Genomic DNA, 17,953 nt, shown 5'->3' with positions numbered 1-17,953 from the left:
CTGATTTAAATAGATCAACTGACTCCCTTCTAATATACTGACCTCTTCCTGAATTTTGTTACTTTTGTTATTTATTTTTAGTCTTATTCCAGTTAATTCAATGTGTTAAATAATGATTTAACATTTAAACTTCTATTAATTATTCCATCAACATTTCACTACGTGACATGAAAAAATTTTCGCTAGTCTCCACTTTCTGAATTGTCAGTTATATTATTCTTTTAAATTTGTATAATCTCAAATCTGTAACAATTAATATGACTTTATTTCATTCTTTGCTTATAGATTTATTATGAACATTTGTTTGTAATAAATAAGACATAATAGTTTGCTCACATAATTATTCTTTGTAAAACCCACTATTGAAATTAATTTGTAGATAGGAAGTATAATTTTATCACTAAACCTGTCCTTTGAAGGAGAATGTTTCAGATCTCAAGGTTAAATGAAAGCTTAATTCTTAAGCTCCATTCATTGGATAGATCATTTCCTAGTTCCATTTGCATCTTATATGAATCAGGAACTTTCTTGTAGATGCATTTACTTTATATAAAGTTTTTAGATAAAATTTAGCTTCTACACCTGAATTTCTGTCATTAATTCGATACCAAAACAGCTTAAAGGGATGGTTTTAAAACATAAATTTGATCATGTTACCCTCCCCTACACAAAAATTTCCCATTACTCCTAGGACAAAACTCTACACCCTGACTCTTGCCTGTGATTTCCTGAATAATATGCCTTCTGCTTACTTCTACGACATTCTTTCCTTCTACTGCCCTCCATGTTTGCTGTTTCATAAACCCCTTACCATTCTGTCACAAATGTTGAGGATCAACAAAATTCTTCTATTGATAAAAGAAATTAGAAAGAATTCAAAGAAATGGAAAGATATCCCATACTCTTTTATTGGAAGAATTACCATTATTAAGATGACAAGACTATCCAAAGTAATCTACAGATTCAATATGACCCCAATCAAATTACCCATGACCTTTGGTGGCTCAGATGGTAAAGGATCTGCCTGCAATGCTGGAGACCTAGGTTCGATCCCTGTGTTGGGAAGATTCCTTGGAGAAGGGTATGAAAACCCACTCCAGTATTCTTGCCTGGAGAATTGCCATGGACAGAGGAAACTGGTGGGCTACAGTCCAAGGGGTTACAAAGAGTCAGACATGACTGACTAAACACAGCATAGAACAAGTAATTCAAAAATTTATATGGAACCATAAAAGATCCAGAGTTGCCAAAGCCATAGTAACACAAACAAAGCAGGAGGTATAAGACTCTGAGACTTCAGACAATACTACAAAGCTACAGTAATCAAAACAGTGTGGTACTGGTACAAAGACAGACATATGGATAAACAGAACCAAACAGAGTCCAGAAACAAATCCACACACTTATGGTCAATTAACCTTTGACAAAGGTAAAAATACAGTGTCTTCAGCAAGTGGTGCTGGGACAGTTAGATGTGCTCACTTGTTGACTCTTTGCAACCCCCTGGACTGTGGCCTGCCAGGCTCCTCTCTTCCTGGGATTATCTCAGCAAGAATACTGGTGTGGGTTGTCATTTCCTCCTTCAGGGGATCTTCCTGACAGAGGGATGAAACTCACATTTGTTGTGGCTCCTGCATTGCCAGATGGATTATTTACCATTATTAGTTACCCGGGAGCCCCTGGGAAAGTTGGACAGTCACATGTAAATAAATGTTAGAACATACCCTCAGAATATGCACAAAAATAAACTCAAAATGGTTTAAAGATTTAAACCTAAGACACAATACCTTAAAACTCTTAGAGGACAGCATAGGCAAAGCATTCTCTTATGTACGTTGAACTAGTGTTTTCTTAGGTCAGTCTCCCAAGGCAATAGAAATAAAGGCAAAAATAAACAAAAGGGATCTAATCAAACTTACCATCTTTTGATGATAACCTAGGGAATGGGAGAAAATACTTGCAAATGATGGGAATGACAAAGGCTCAGTTGCCAAAATATACAAACACCTCATACAACTCAAAACAAAACAAATCAAAACAAAAAAGTCAACTCAATTAAAACACAAGACTTTAATAGACAATTCTCCAAAGAAGACATATAGATGGCCAGGAGGCACATGAAAAGATCCCCAACATCATTAATTATTAGAGAAAAGCAAATCAAAACTACAAAGAAGTACCATCTCACACCACTCAAAATGGCCACCATTAAAAAGTCTCCAAATAACAAATGCCGAGAGGACTGGAGAAAAGGAACCCTTCCACAGTGTTGATGGGAATGTAAGTTGGTGGAGCCACTATGGAAGACAGTATGGATATTCCTCAGAAAACTAAAAATAGAATTAACTTAAGATCCAGCAACCCCATTCCTGGGCATATACCAGACAAAATTGTAACTTAAGATACGTGCACCCCTATAGTAGCACTATTCACAAGAACCAGAACATGGAAACAATTTAAATGTCCATCAATAGATGAATGAATAAAGAAGATTCAGCCATTAAAAATAATAATGCCATTTGCAGCAACATGGATGCAACTAGAGATTATCATACTAAGTGAAGTAAGTTAGAAAGACAAATGCCATGATACGATATCACTTATATGTAGAATTAAAATATGATACAAATGAACCTAACTACAAAACAGAAAGAGATTCACAGACAGAGACAAGACTTATGGTTGCCAAGGGGTATGGGAGAGGGAGATGGACAGACTGGGAATTTGGGTTGGTAGATGCAAACTATTACATTTAGAATTTATAAACAACAAGGTCCTACTGTATAGCACAGGGAACTATATTCAATCTCCTCAGATAAATCAAAATGGGAAATAATATTAAAAAGAATCTATATATGTGTCAAAGTGAGTAACTTTTCTATACAGCAAATATTGGCCAACATGGTAAAGCAACTACATTTCAACTAAGAAAAAAGTTTTCACCTCTGGATCTTTTCACTTGTTTTCTGCTTTACCTGGAATTTGCTTCCTACAGGTTTTCATGTGAATTTTTTAACCCAGTTCCCTGACACATCACATTTTCAGAGAAGCCTCCATTCATCAGTTCAGTTCAGTTCAGTTGCTCAGTCATGTCCAAATCTTTGCGACCCCATGGACTGCAGCATGCCAGGCCTCCCTGTCCATCACCAACTCCCAAAGTTTATTCAAACTCATGTCCATTGAGTTGGTAATGCCATCCAACCATCTCATCCTCTGACGTCCCCTTCTCCTCCCACCTTCAATCTTTCCCAGCATCATGGGCTTCTCAAATGAGTCAGCTCTTTCCATCAGATGGCCAAAGTATTGGAGTTTCAGCTTCAGCATCAGTGCCTCCACTCTTACCCAAACTCAAATAGCCCTTGCTCTCAATCTCTTCTATCACTTTATACTGCCTTAGTTCTCTTAGCAGCTGTCAATCCTTTTCATTATACTATACATTTTTTGTTTATTATCTGTCTGTTACATACTAAGGTCCCATGAGAAGGCCTTTGCTATATTGTTGTGGATGCTATAGTCTCAGCCTTTTCTATTCTTCAGAAAGAAGCTACTCAATGGATATTTGCTGAAAAATGAATGTATGATTTATGCTCACCATACCACCAAGATCAAATATCTTTAACAGACATCACTGATGATGAAAATATTTTATATATGTGCTGTGCAGTCTAGTAGCCACTAGTTGCATGTGGCTGTTAAGCCCTGGAAATGGGGGTAGTGTGGCAAAGGAAACAAAACTTAAATTCAAGTGCAAATGGGCATGTGTGGCTAGTAGCTAGTCACTAGTGACTAGATTTGCTAGCTTCACAATCACACGGTTCAACAACACCCATACCATTCTTGTATTTAAGGACATTCTTTTGGAAATTTAGGACTACTTTTCTAATTTAGTCTAATTGTTCTCAGGGAATTTTTGCACAGCTGTCCTCATGGGATTTCTTTCCCTTGAGCTCATGTACATGTTTTTAGAATCTATATCATGTGTATGTATTTTAAATTTCAAAAACGATTTCAGAAAGAAAGAGTTTCTTATTCTTTGCATGTTGAACAATTCTTTGTTTCTGACCCTCACTCTACAAATAGTTTGGCTGGACCTCTGCAGCTCCCCACCACAACACTACCCCTCCATCATACCTCTGGCAATGGCAGCCTGTTCTTACGTTATAGAGGCAATGTATTTTCTACTCTCTCTGTACTCCTTCCCAATTTGGAACCAGTCTGTTGTTCCATCTCTAGTTCTAACTGTTGCTTCTTGACCTGCACACAGATTTCTCAGGAGGCATGTAATATGGTCTGGTATTCCCATCTCTTGAAGAACTTTCCACAGTTTGTTGTGATCCACAGAGTCAAAGGCTTTGGCATAGTCAATAAAGCAGAAGTAGATGTTTTTTGGAACTCTCTTGCTTTTTTGATGATTCAACAGATGTTGACAATTTAATCTCTGGTTCCTCTGCCTTTTCTAAATCCAGCTTGAACATCTGGAAATTCATGGTTCACATACTGTTGAAGCCTGGCTTGGAGAATTTTGAGCATTACTTTGCTAGTGTATGAGATGAGTGCAATTGTGTGGTAGTCTGAACATTCTTTTTTTTTTTAGTATTTTCAGTTTTATTATAAAAATGCACACACAACAAAGATTGTCATAAGTCATTTCTTGCCTCTACTTGCATTCAGCACTTGCTCTTGAGCAGCTTTCTTTGCTTTTACCATTTCAACCAGTTCCTTGTATCGTTTCATGCAGTCCTTCTTTGTCCTGCCAGGCACTGCTTCTGCTATTTTTTCCCATCTTTCAGGTGTATTTACTGGGTATGTTTTCAAAGCTTGTTCCAAAAGCTTCTGTTCTTCTGTTGTCCAAGGGGTGAAATCTGTGCATGGACCTTCAAATCGTTCTGAAGGTGTTGCATTGTCTGCCTGAGGCACCACACCATGTTCTTTCTTAAATTTATCAAAAGCCTTTTTATTTATGTCATCCTTTTGATGAGGGTCAAGTTTTTGAAGGCTCTTTGCTTTGCCGATAACATCTTTGGCGGTTCTCTTAACTCCAGAAGAAGAATGTATGTTCATGTAATTAGCAATAACTTCCCATCTTGAATTTGTTCCAGCAGGGAAGAGATTCACAGCTTTAATGAGTAATTGCAGATCATCTTCTGACCAATGTTTACTTCCGTTTCCACCTCCGCCAGCTGACTTCTCTGCATTCTTAGATGCTTGTCGCATACGAGCCTCAGCTTCCTCTTTCTCTTTTCTAATTTGCTCATTTATTTCTTCCATCTGTTTTTCCAGAGCAGCCTTTCCTACTTCTTTAGTAGATGATGTGAGTGTTTCATTCAAGCACTGTAAACTTGCTAATTCAAGCCGATCACAAAGTTTTTCCACTTCTTCCATCATTTTAACATGTTCTGCCTCACTGTCAGAAAAGTGATTCCAGGTCTTGCATGAGTTTCGAAGTTTTTGCCTTTCTTTCTTAATGGCTTTTTTCTGGATATCTTTTTCCTTCTTTGCCAATAATGCTTGTTGTCTAACTTCCTCCTCTTCTTTCTCCTTTGCTAACCGAGCAGCTTCTAATTCAGCTTGTCTGTTTCTCTTTAGCCTCTTGCTCCTTTCGTTTTGCGTCTGCTTTTGCTTTCTTTTCTGCTTCTTTCTTGGCTTTTTCCTCTTCCTTAAATTCTTTTATCCTTCGGTCACAGCTATATGCATTATCAACTAATGTTCTTATTCTGTTCATTTCTTCTTTTTTCCTTTGGGCCCTTGTTGCTCTGTTCTGCTTTTCAATCCATCTCCTTTCGTCACGGCATTCTGCTTTTCCTTTTCTTCTTCTTCTAAATAAGAAAATTCTCTCCAAGAATCAAAATTATACCAGAAAGAATAAAATGCATCTACATCTTCAAATGATGAATTCATATCACCAAGTTTAGGGACTTTTTTTTAATTTGACCACCTGGAATTCCTTTCAAACACTGGGGAAAACACTTCGAAGAAATTGTCCTTTGCTTCACTTTTAGAAGGAACTGAGTTATCAAAAGTAGGATCTACACTGTTAAATGCTCGTCTTTTCACTGGATCAGATAACATTTCATAAGCTTTAGTTATGCAAGTGAAGTAGTCATTATCTCCTTCTTTTATTGGTTCACCAGCTGCTTTCCGTTTGTCTGGGTGATGTTTTAAAACCATTGCTTTATGAGCTGCTTTAATCTGTCTCTGTGTAGCTTTGTATCTTACGTGGCCAAGTCCAAGTACTGCATAATGATCTTGGTTCTTCCAGTCTTTGGGATCAAGTGTTTTCAGCATGGGAAACTCTTCTAACTGCAATTCTTCATCTTCCGATTCCTCTGATAACTCTTTCTTATCCTCCAGTTCCAGAGGTCAGAGCGTGGGTGATGGCGGTGCCCTGGCCGTCTGCAGCGCTTGGCAGGAGCAGCATGATGACGCCGGAGCCAGCCCCGTGGGCGCAGCGGCTCGCGTCCCAGGAGGAGGGCGCTTAGAGTCCCTCCAGCTCTACCTCTCTGTCCGAGCCTCGCGCCTTGGCTCGACGAGGTCCAGGAACCGGCGCATGGAGACTGCTAATAACTACTTCCGGGATGAATTCTTATGAACATTCTTTAGCACTGCCTTTCTTTGGGATTGGAATGAAAACTGACCTTTTCCAGTCCTGGGGCCACTGCTGAGTTTTCCAAATTTGCTGGCATACTGAGTGGAGCACTTTCACAGCATCATCTTTTAGGATTTGAAATAGCTCCACTGGAATTCCATCACCTCCACTAGCTTTGTTCCTAGTGATGCTTCCTAAGGCCTACTTGACTTCACATTCCAGGATGTCTGCTCTAGGTGAGTGATCACACCATTGTGGTTATCTGAGTCATTAAGATTTTTTTAATTTTTGGTACAGTTCTTTTGTGTATTTTTGCCACCTCTTCTTAATATCTTCTGCTTCTCTTAGGTCCATACCATTTCTGTCCTTTACTGTGCCCATCTTTGCATGAAATGTTCCCTTGTTGTCTCTAATTTTCTTGAAGAGATCTTTAGTCTTTCCCATTCTATTGTTTTCCTCTATTTCTTTTCATTGATCACTGAGGAAGGCTTTCTTATCTCCCCTTGCTATTCTTTGGAACTCTGCATTCAGATGGGTATATCTTTCCTTTTCTCCTTTGCCTTTAGTTTCTCTTCTTTTCACAGCTATTTGTAAGGCCTCCTCAGACAACCATTTTGCCTTTTTGCATTTCTTTTTCTTGGGGACGATCTTGATCACTGCCTCCTATACAGTGTCATGAACCTCTGTCCATAGTTCTTCAGGCATTCTGTCTATCAGATCTAATCCCTTGAATCTATTTGTCACCTCTACTGTATAATCATAAGGGATTTGATTTAGGTCATACCTTGATGGTCTAGTGGTTTTCCTTACTTTCTTCAATTTAACTCTGAATTTTGACATAAGGAGTTCATGTTCTGAGCCAAAGTCTGCTCCTGGTCTTGTTTGTGCTGACTGTACAGAGCTTCTCCATCTTTGGCTGCAGAGAACATAATCAATCTGATTTCGGTGTTGACCATCTGGTGATGTCTATGTGTAGAGTCTTCTCTTGTGTTGTTGGGAGAGGGTGTTGTTGGGACAATGTGTTCTCTTGGCAAAACTTTGTTAGTCTTTGCCCTGCTTCATTCTGTACTCCAAGGCCAAATCTGCCTGTTACTCCAGGTATCTCTTGACTTCCTGCTTTTGCATTTCAGTCCCCTATAATGAAAAGGACAACTTTTGGGGGGTGTTAGTTCTAGAAGGTCTTGTAGATCTTCATAGAACTGTTCAACTTCATCTTTTTCAGCATTACTGGTTGGGGCATAGGCTTGGATTACTGTGATACTGAATGGTTTACCTTGGAAACAAACAGAGACCATTCTGTCATTTTTGAGATTGCACCCAAGTACTGCATTTTGGACTCTTCTGTTAACTATGAGGGCTACTGTATTTCTTCTAAGGGATTCTTTTCCATAGTAGTAGATATAATGGTCATCTGAGTTAAATTCACCCATTCCAGTCCATTTTAGTTCATTGATTCCTAAAATGTTTACTCTTGCCATCTCCTGTTTGACCACTTCCAATTTGCCTTGATTCATGGACCTAACATTCCAGGTTCCCATGCAATATTGTTCTTTAGCATTGGACTTTACCTCCATCATCAGTCACATCCACAACTGGGTGTTGTTTTGGCTTTGGCTCCATCTATTCATTCTTTCTGAATTTATTTCTCCATTGTTCTCCAGTAGCATATTGGGTACCTACCAACCTGGGGAGTTCATCTTTCAGTGTCCTATTTTTTTGCTTTTTCATACTGTTCATGGGGTTCTCAAGGCAAGAATACTGAAGTGGTTTGCCATTCCCCTCTCCAGTGGACCACATTTTATCAGAACTCTCCACCACGTCCCTTCCATCTTGGGTGGCACCATATAGCATGGCTCATAGTTACATTTAGTTAGACAAGGCTGTGGTCCATGCGATCAGTTTGATTAATTTTCTGTGATTATGGTTTTCATTCTTTCTGCCCTCTGATGGATATGGATAAGAGCGTTATGGAAGCTACTGACTAGCAGGTTTTAACTATAAGATGCACTAATGGGTGAGGAATAGGCAAATCTACCCATTTAAAGTTCCAAGCAAAAAATAAGGAAGCTTGACACTGGTTTTCAGCACCCACATAAGAGCTTTGTTGCTCTTCAGGCATACTGTTTTACTTCTTTAGAAAGCCAGCCTCTTCTCTTAACCCCAGGGGTATGTGCCACCATTTTCAGTGGCTTCAAATACATGGAAGTGGGGAAAGGAAGTAAGCAGATAGGAAGGGCAATAGCAATTTGATAGAAATTTCATTAGTCACTCTGGGTTCTGGTGCTTTTCCACACCTGCAGCCTCTCTGCTGATTTGGAACTTCATTGTTCCTAAAAGAATGGCTCTGACAGTTTTACTTGTGGGTACTTGGGGCTGTATACCCTGCCTCTCTGATTACTAATCTATCTATTCAAAACCACCTATTTGATGGTTTCATTTGAAAATATTCATTGAAATCTCTAGAGATTTATACTCTTATTCTTGAGATTACTTCAGATTTGTTTCCTTTTTTGTGCACTGTCATTACAATTTCAGGCCATTTTCAGGGCAAGGCAAAATTAAAGCAAGGTTTCATCTTGCTCTTATTAATGGCTATGTGTATTGTGTAATACTCTTGATACTGGTTATGCATGTTCAGTCGCTCAGTCGTGTCTGACTCTTTGCAACCACCTGGACTGTACTCAACTAGGCTCCTCTTTCCATGGGATTTTCCAGGATAGAATACTGGAGTGGGTTGCCATTTCCTCCTCCAGGGGTTCTTCCCAACCCAGGGATTGAACCTGTGTCTCCTGCATTGGCAGGAAGATGCTTTACCACTGTGCCAGCTGGGAAGCCCAGATATTGGTCATATGTATTATGAAATACTGGTAGTTTGTTTAATTTTATCTCCTCTGAGCTAATATCTTTTGTCAACCTTCTATACACCATTTATTCTGAAGCCCTCAGAATCTGTATCTTTATATGTAAACCATGCATTAAAGATGTTTAAGGGTATGATATATATTTTAGTCCTAAATTAAATCTGTACATACCTTGTACCTATTAGTTTATTACCAATTTCTACAAGCTGTCAATAAATATAGCAAATGATTCTTAACAAAAATATTTTAGTGTATAAATTATCATATTTTGTCTCATCATTAGTCTAAGCAGAAAGGTTCAGTCTAACAAAAATATTTATATTCTAAATTTTAATATTCCTTGCAAGTCCAGAGATGACATTAATTGTGATAATTATTTTCATTTAACATGTACCAAATATTACATGTATGCTGCCCACAATATTAAAAAGTTCCACTGCTTCCTAAAAAAAAAGCACTTGAATTAAAAGCTTACATCCATTTTCCTTTTCTAAGGTATACTAATACTGCCTTATACATGTATATGCTTATGGATATATGGAGAAGGCAATGACAACCCACTCCAGTACTCTTGCTGGGAAGGTCCCATGGATGGAGGAGCCTGGTAGGCTGCAGTCCACGGGATCGCTAGGAATCAGACACGACTTCAATTTCATTTTTCACTTTCATGCATAGGAGAAGGACATGGCAACCCACTCCAGTATTCTTGCCTGGAGAATCCCAGGGATGGGAGAGCCGGGTGGGCTGCTGTCTATGGGGTCGCACAGTCAGACACGACTGAAGCGACTTAGCAGCAGCAGAATGGATATATACTTAATGTATGTAGAGGGTAGAAGTGTAGCAGAAAGCCCACGAAAAGGGAGAAAGAAGACAGGAGACAGAATAGCCATGGCATTGGGAGAGACAGGAAACAAGTAAATGTGAGGGGAAAACAGTTAAGTCTAAGATTTACTTATTGAACAGAGGTAGCTAGTGGCCTAGTAAACGCTAACCTCTCTTGCAGAAACTGAGGTGAAGTTGGCCAATCCTGAAACTGTCTTTGGGTGCCCAGGAGCCAAGAGGATGTTCTTATCATAAGAGCAGACATTCTGCTGCAGTTAGCTGCCTGTGGTTACGGGAAAAACTGCCCTTCCTACTTACGACAAACGTGCCTTCAGTCAGCAGGAAAAGGACCTGCCATCCCAGATGCAGAACCCTGAGAATCAAGTGGTCTCTCTTCCTCTACCCCTTCTTACGCTTTGGTAGATAAGCTCTACACTGGAAAAGGAAATCTGATTAATATTTGATTAGTGGCCACATCTATTATTACTTATTTAGCACCTGTGTGAAGGCAACCAATACTCCGACATGAATCAGTAAAAAATAATTAAGTGAAAGTGAAAGTTGTTCAGTCGTGTCCGACTCTCTGTGACCCCATGGACTATACAGTACATGGAATTCTCCAGGCCAGAATACTGGAGTGGGTAGCCTTTCCCTTCTCCAGGGGATCTTCCCAAGCCAGGGATCATAGCAGGGTCTCCTGCATTGCAGGTGGATTCTTTACCAACTGAGCTATCAGGGACGCCCAAAAGTAGAGTTTAAAAAGGAGACCAAGTTGAATCACCACAGAAGATGGCTCTCCTAAGGCAGATACACTTCCCTGGATCAGACAGTAAAGAACCTGCTTGCTTGCAATGTGGGAGACCCAGCTTCGGTCCCTGGGTTGGAAAGATCCCCTGAAGCAGGGAATGGCTACCCACTGTAATATTCTTGCCAGGAAAAAGCCCATGGACAGAGGAGCCTGGCGGGCTACAGTCCAGGTGGTTGCAGACAGTCAGACATGACTGAGCTATTAACACTTTCACTTTTAAGGCAGATATATTTGATGAAATGGAAGAGTAATTAAAAATGTGCACTCAGGCTTACTTCACTCTGTATAATCGGCTCCAGTTTCATCCATCTCATCAGAACTGATTCAAATGAATTCTTTTAACGGCTGAGTAATACTCCATTGTGTATATGTACCACAGCTTTCTTATCCATTCATCTGCTGATGGACATCTAGGTTGTTTCATGTCCTGGCTATTATAAAAACAGATCTATTTGCAATTTTTAAGGAATCTCCACACTGTTTCATAGTGGCTGTACTAGTTTGCATTCCCACCAACAGTGTAGGAGGGTTCTTCTCCACACCCTCGCCAGCATTTATTGCTTGCAGATTTTTGGATCGCAGCCATTCTGACTGGTGAAGTGGTACCTCATTGTGGTTTTGATTTGCATTTCTAATAATGAGTGATGTTGAGCATCTTTTCATGTGTTTGTTAGCCATCTGTATGTCTTCTTTGGAGAAATGTCTATTTTGATTGGGTCGTTTATTTTCTGGAGTTGAGCTGCAGAAGTTGCAGCAGTATACTAACACATATATATGGAATTTAGGAAGATGGCAATGACGACCCTGTATGCAAGATTCTAACATGTATACTATCATGTGAATTGAATCGCCAGTCTATGTCTGACGCAGGATGCAGCATGCTTGGGGCTGGTGCATGGGATGACCCAGAAAGATGTTATGTAATTAAAGATTTTAAAAATTTTAAAAATAATAATAAAATAAAATAAAAAAACAAAAAAAAAATGTGCACTCAGAATTTTTAAGGTGACACAATAAGATATTGTGAAAGAAAAGGAAAACACATTAGGGAAATTAAAAACAGGAAGGGCAACACTGAAAACTCAGTGCTCATCTTTAAAAATATGGAAGACCTTAAAATCACAAGGAAATGGAAACTCTCAAGTGAAGATATAAAATGTAAAGGAGGATTGATTCAGGATATCTAGAGCGCATACTCTGTGAGTTCTAGCAGGAGTAAAAAATTGAGGAGGAGAAATTTCCAAAGAAACAACTGAAGAAAAGTACCCTGGAATGGATAAAAAATGAGTTTTCCTCAAGGAAACACTGAGAGCTAGTCAGAATTAGTAAAAAGAAGACACATTCTTAGACATATAATGAGATGATCTTATGTATTTCCAGACACTGGCACAGATGGTAAAGAATCCACCTACAATGCAGGAGACATAGGTTTGATCCTTCGGTTGGGAAGATCCTCTAGAGGAGGGCATGGCAACCCACTCCAGTATTCTAACCTGGAAAATCCCCATGGACAGAGGAACCTGGTGGGCTACAGTCCATAGGGGCACAAAGAGTTGGACACGACTGAGTGACTAAGCACAGCACAGCAAAGCAGATTAATATCAATGTCCCTGGTTAATAAATGGTTATATACCCTAGTTTAATAAAGAGTTAATGCCATGAATAGGCAATTGTCTGAGAAAGAATAGAAAAAGGCTAATCAACATAAAAATAATGCTAAATAACCCATATATTCAAAGTTACACAAATTTAAAAGACTATCAGATATGCAGATGATATCACCCTTATGGCAGAAAGTGAAGAAGAGCTAAAGAGCCTCTTGATGAAACTGAAAGAGAGTGAAAAAGTTGGCTTAAAGCTCAACATTCAGAAAACAAAGATCATGGCATCCAGTCCCATCACTTCATGGCAACTGGATGGGGAAACAGTGGAAACAGTGGCTGACTTTATTTTTTTGGGCTCCAAAATCATGGCAGATGGTGATTGCAGCAACGAAATTAAGATGCTTGCTCCTTGGAAGGAAAGTTATGACCAACCTAGAGAGCATATTCAAAAGCAGAGACATTACTTTGTCAACAAAGGTCCGTCTAGTCAAGGCTATGGTTTTTCCAGTAGTCGTGTATGGACGTGAGAGTTGGACTATAAAGACAGCTGAGTGCCAAAGAATTGATGTTTTTGAACTGTGGTGTTGGAGAAGACTTGAGAATCCCCTGGACTGCAAGGAGATACAACCAGTCCATCCTAAAGGAAATCAGTCCTGGGTGTTCATTGGAAGGACTGATGCTGAAGCTGAAACTCCAATATTTTGGCCACCTGATGTGAAGAGCTGACTCATTTGAAAAGACCCTGATGTTGGGAAAGATTGAAGGTAGTAGGAGAAGGTGATGACAGAGGATGAGATGGTTGGATAGCATCACCGACTGAATGGACATGAGTTTGGGTAAATTCCAGGAGTTGGTGATGGACAGGGAGGCCCCCATGCTGCAGTTCATGGGGTCACAAAGAGTTGGACATGAATGAGTGACTGAACTGATCTGTTTTTACAACCAATTAGATTGTTAAAAATTAAAAAGATAAATAACAGGTAGTGCTAAGTAAAAAAATCAATGGGCACTCAATCCTTTAAGAGAATCCTCCTCCTAAATCATTACAATATTTTGGAAAGTAATTTGCAGTACCTAGTTTAAAAAAAAATCACATATCTTTTAGTTTAAGAATTATATTTCTAACAATCTATCTTATGATAGTAAGAGCATGATCTGGTTGTAAATTACAGAATAGTTTATAACAGGAAAAAAAGGAAGCAGGAAGCAATCTAAACATTTATTGTTAAGTGAAAGGTTAAATAAAATATAGTACACTGAATAATATAGGACAGACATAAAAATGAGAGATATTTTTATGTTCTAATCTGATATATGATATGTTGCAGCATAGCTATCTCCCCCTAATATTATTTCATTTTTCTACTGTAACAAAGCCCATTTGTTTTATTATTTTATTTAACTTAAAATTTAGATATAATTCACATAGTATAAAATTCACTGTTTTAAATGGTTTTTAATTCTGTGATTTTAGTATAGTCACAGAGAGATGTGCAAACCATTACCATTATCTGGAGATGCTTAAAAATGTACCCAGGGTTTGTTTTGACCAGTGTGGTAAGACGTACAGATCAGAAATGACAGTCATGAAGGTAGACGTTTTTACACTCAGAGATCTCTAGAAACAGGAGGCATAGCATACAACAAAGGGCCACATGCGGGGAGAACCAGGGTTGGTCTGTACCAAGAAGCAGGAAGGGGAAAATGTGGCCAAGAACCTTTGTTGGGATTCTGGCAGGAAGGAATGGGTGAAGCAGTATAAGCAGCTAAGCAAATTTAAGAATGACTACTTTAAATAATCCTTCAGGCTCTAGGGTATAGGGGATGCTCCTCGATGTCTGATACTTGGCCCTGTGGTGATGAGGATGGTAAATAACAGCTTGGGCTATGACTGCTCAATAAAGGAAGTGGAGAGTGTGGGCTTTAGACTGGTTGGTTTGTAGATGAAAGGTCCACTTGCAAGTGAGTCCTTCACTATCTTGAGGAAGTGGCTAGCCCTGGAAGGATCAGTCTTTCCAAGATCAGTTAGGCCCATAAGTAAAAATATCAGAAAATACAGAAAATTAAAAGATATGATTAACAGGGATAACATGATCACCAAGGTAAGAACTACATATCCCCAGACTCTCTTGCAGCTGTCCTAGGCACAACTTTCATGCAGTGTTCTCAATGTGACCAGCAAGCTGTGTTCTCTCTCCTGCTGGCTAGGGCGGGTAGACAGGATAGATAGAACAAGGGCAACATCTTGGCCTACGAGGTTGACATCTCAAGGAGGGGAGTGGAAAAATGAGATAGACGGAATCTGACTACCTAATGATCATAGAACTATAACGTGGGGAAGAAATTAATTTTATCTTATTTTAAACCACCATGATTCTAGTCATTTAGCTAGAATTTAGTCAAACATAATCATTTAGTCATAATCTTAAGTAATATAATTGCTAAATTAGAAACAAACAAACAAACAAACGAACTGCCACTAACTTGCAAAGCATGACTTCAGTTCTGCTCATTAAACAATACATAGAGAGGTATAGATAGAGAAGTGAAGTGAAGCGTTAGTCGCTCAGTCGCTTCTGACTCTTTGCAACCCTATGGACTGTAGCCTCCCAGGCTCCTTTGTCCATGGGATTTTCCAGGCACGAATACTGGAGTGGGTTGTCATTTCCTTTTCCTGGGGATCTTCCCGACCCAGGGATCGAACCCAGATCTCCTGCATTGCAGGCAGACTTTTTACCATCTGAGCCACCAGGGAAGCCCACCTATATAAATTTATAGAAAATTTAGGAAGCCTATATCTGGATTATTAATAGTGGTTAACTCTAGGGATTAAGATAGCATGGCAGAAGGATAATCAGATTACTTGTTTAAAAATAATTTTTAAAATGGCAGGGTTATGATTCATTTTTACTCTTTATATTTTCAGTTTCATTCAAATACAAATTTTAAAAAGTCTGTTTTATTGTCTTAACTTCTTTTGTTAAGCAGATATTGAGAGAAAACATAAATTATAATGAATAACTCAATCATGGTTACACTAAAAATTGTTGCTGTTAATAATGTATTTGTTTTCCTAAAATATCTGATGTACTTCTTATTCCATTATTTCATGATTCACCCTTTGAGTCTGATATTGTATTTTATTGTTATCTATTGATTACTTATACATAGAAACAGTTATGCTTGTAACTATCAAAACCAAACAAATTACTTTTCTAAAAATATTTTAGAACCCATATAACAGATACCAATCACTTCTTTGTTGTTTTATTTTTAGGGAAATATCCTTTGCAAATTACAAGCTATTCTTGTCAGCCTTCCCTTCCAGAGGGGATGCTGTGTGACAGTCTGGCCAGAGTATCCTATCCACAAGGACACAATGATACATCAAAGATGTGCATGTGACCCAACTAGGTACAACTTAGTCACTAGATATGCAGGAATCATCTTTCCCATCAAGTGGAAATAATCTGCCTAAGGGAAGCCAAGGAGAGAAAGCACAGAAAAAGTAGAGGCCATTTTCTTCTGTTTATGATTTCACTGTCATTTGAGCCCTGGATTGAGCTGTCCCTGGATTCTTGTTGAACTTTTTAGTTATGTGACCCAATAAGTTACTTTTATTTTCCTTAAATTAGTATAAGTTGGGTTAATGTCATTGGTTGGTTTACTTTTTTATTTGGCAAGATATTTTCCTCAATTGTTTGAAGGGTTCAGTTTTTAAAAAAATATTGTACATACATGTAACATCTCATTTGTAAGTTGGCCAACTTGCAAATTGAGTTTACTAGAAATGGTTCTTCATAGGTATAACAATACGAAAATTCCTACATTCAAAAAATTTTGATCTACAAAAGTGGTAACTTCACAAGGTTGTTCTGTTTTCTATAAGGACATTTTTGATCTGGCTTAGAAACAAAATACCAATACAATATATTTTTATTGTAGAAATCACAGGCAATTTGCAAAAATACAAAGATGAAAACAAATTATTCCAAAACTATAATACAAAAATGAACACTATTATATTTTGGTATATCCTTGTCCAAATAATAAACTTGGTTTAGAAAATAATTTTAGTAAACTAATAACAAGTTAATGACAAATTTGTTATTTTGAGAATATATCTAATTAAAAAAATTAAATACGTTGCTTTCCAACAAACATGCTTTGTAAAATTAGCTTACTTTTAAAAAATGTCCTGCTTTAAGCTTTAAAGTTTTATTTTTAATTAACTAATTTGCAAACAAGCTAATCTATCTAAATTGGAAGGACTTTCTATATAACTTTCAACATATGCAATGTTTGATAATTCCATTATTTACTACATAATCCACTTTTTAGGGTATTTAGAGTAATTATATACCTAGCTCATAAATAATTATAAAAAGAATCCTACTAACATCCAATTTGAGGTACTATAAAAATATGTTACAGAGATATAGTTCTGTTCTATTCTACTTTTTATTTTAAAATTTGAATAATTTATTTGGTCTAAATAATCTATATTTGGTAAAGTGCAAAAATAAAGACATAAGTAAAATTGGAAGTTCCAGAAAATCTAGTATGATATCATTTTAGTGATACTGTTGCTGAAAATGGTTCATTCATTTATAAAGCAGCTCTCTGTTGAGTGCTTACTTCCATATATACTAGAACATTCCTTGAAGCGAATATTCTGAACACATAGGAAAAAGCCTATCTGATTTCACAGAATTATGTATGCAAGGGAAGAAAACAGAACAAAGATACACAATAAAGACCATCTAAGTGTGAGGAGGACAAAATTTTAGATTTAGGCAGGGTTTTCAGAAACTAGTCTTGTACTGGTATTTGGGAAGGTGGTGGCAGTAAATGGGACTATGAAGAGCTCTGAGCAGCAATGATCTTCGTGTGTTCCAAGCACACAGCTGTTCTGAAACACAGTGGGTTAGAAGGAGCAAGAGGAAGAAGAAAGCATATGAGAAGGAAGCAGGATCCAAATCTTTCAAGACCTCGTAGGATTAATCTAAAGTAAGACAGACTTTAGAATCCCTGTCCTGAGTATAGTCTACAAACTTCCTTTTACAAAGATCACTCAACAGTGACAGCTGGCAGAGCATTTATGATGCCTTAGTCTCTGCTGCTGCTGCTGCTGCTGCTGCTGCTGCTGCTGCTAAGTCGCTTCAGTCGTGTCCGATTCTGTGCGACTCCATAGACGGCAGCCCACCAGGCTCCCCTGTCCCTGGGATTCTCCAGGCAAGAACACTGGAGTGGGTTGCCATTTCCTTCTCCA

The 17,953-nt window shown here is 38.2% G+C and overlaps 2 protein-coding genes across 3 annotated transcripts in view; both read right to left on the bottom strand.

Moving 5' to 3' along the window:
• Nucleotides 1–17,953, bottom strand: part of EPHA6 (EPH receptor A6) — a 985,602-nt gene that overhangs the window by 214,154 nt on the left and 753,495 nt on the right. The gene's annotated exons all lie outside the window — the stretch shown is intronic.
• Nucleotides 275–6,562, bottom strand: LOC105609874 (dnaJ homolog subfamily C member 2-like). Its single transcript, XM_042230500.2, is given in 4 exon segments — nt 275–5,575; nt 5,577–5,796; nt 5,799–6,355; nt 6,357–6,562. Coding segments are annotated over 4 exon segments (1,770 nt in total). The 5' UTR covers nt 6,419–6,562; the 3' UTR covers nt 275–4,644.

The sequence above is a fragment of the Ovis aries genome, chromosome 1 (genome assembly GCF_016772045.2).
Source record: "Ovis aries strain OAR_USU_Benz2616 breed Rambouillet chromosome 1, ARS-UI_Ramb_v3.0, whole genome shotgun sequence".
Taxonomy (NCBI): Eukaryota; Metazoa; Chordata; class Mammalia; order Artiodactyla; family Bovidae; genus Ovis; species Ovis aries.
The sequence above is the reverse complement of the archived record's forward strand: the minus strand, read 5'-3'. Positions and strand labels throughout refer to the sequence as shown.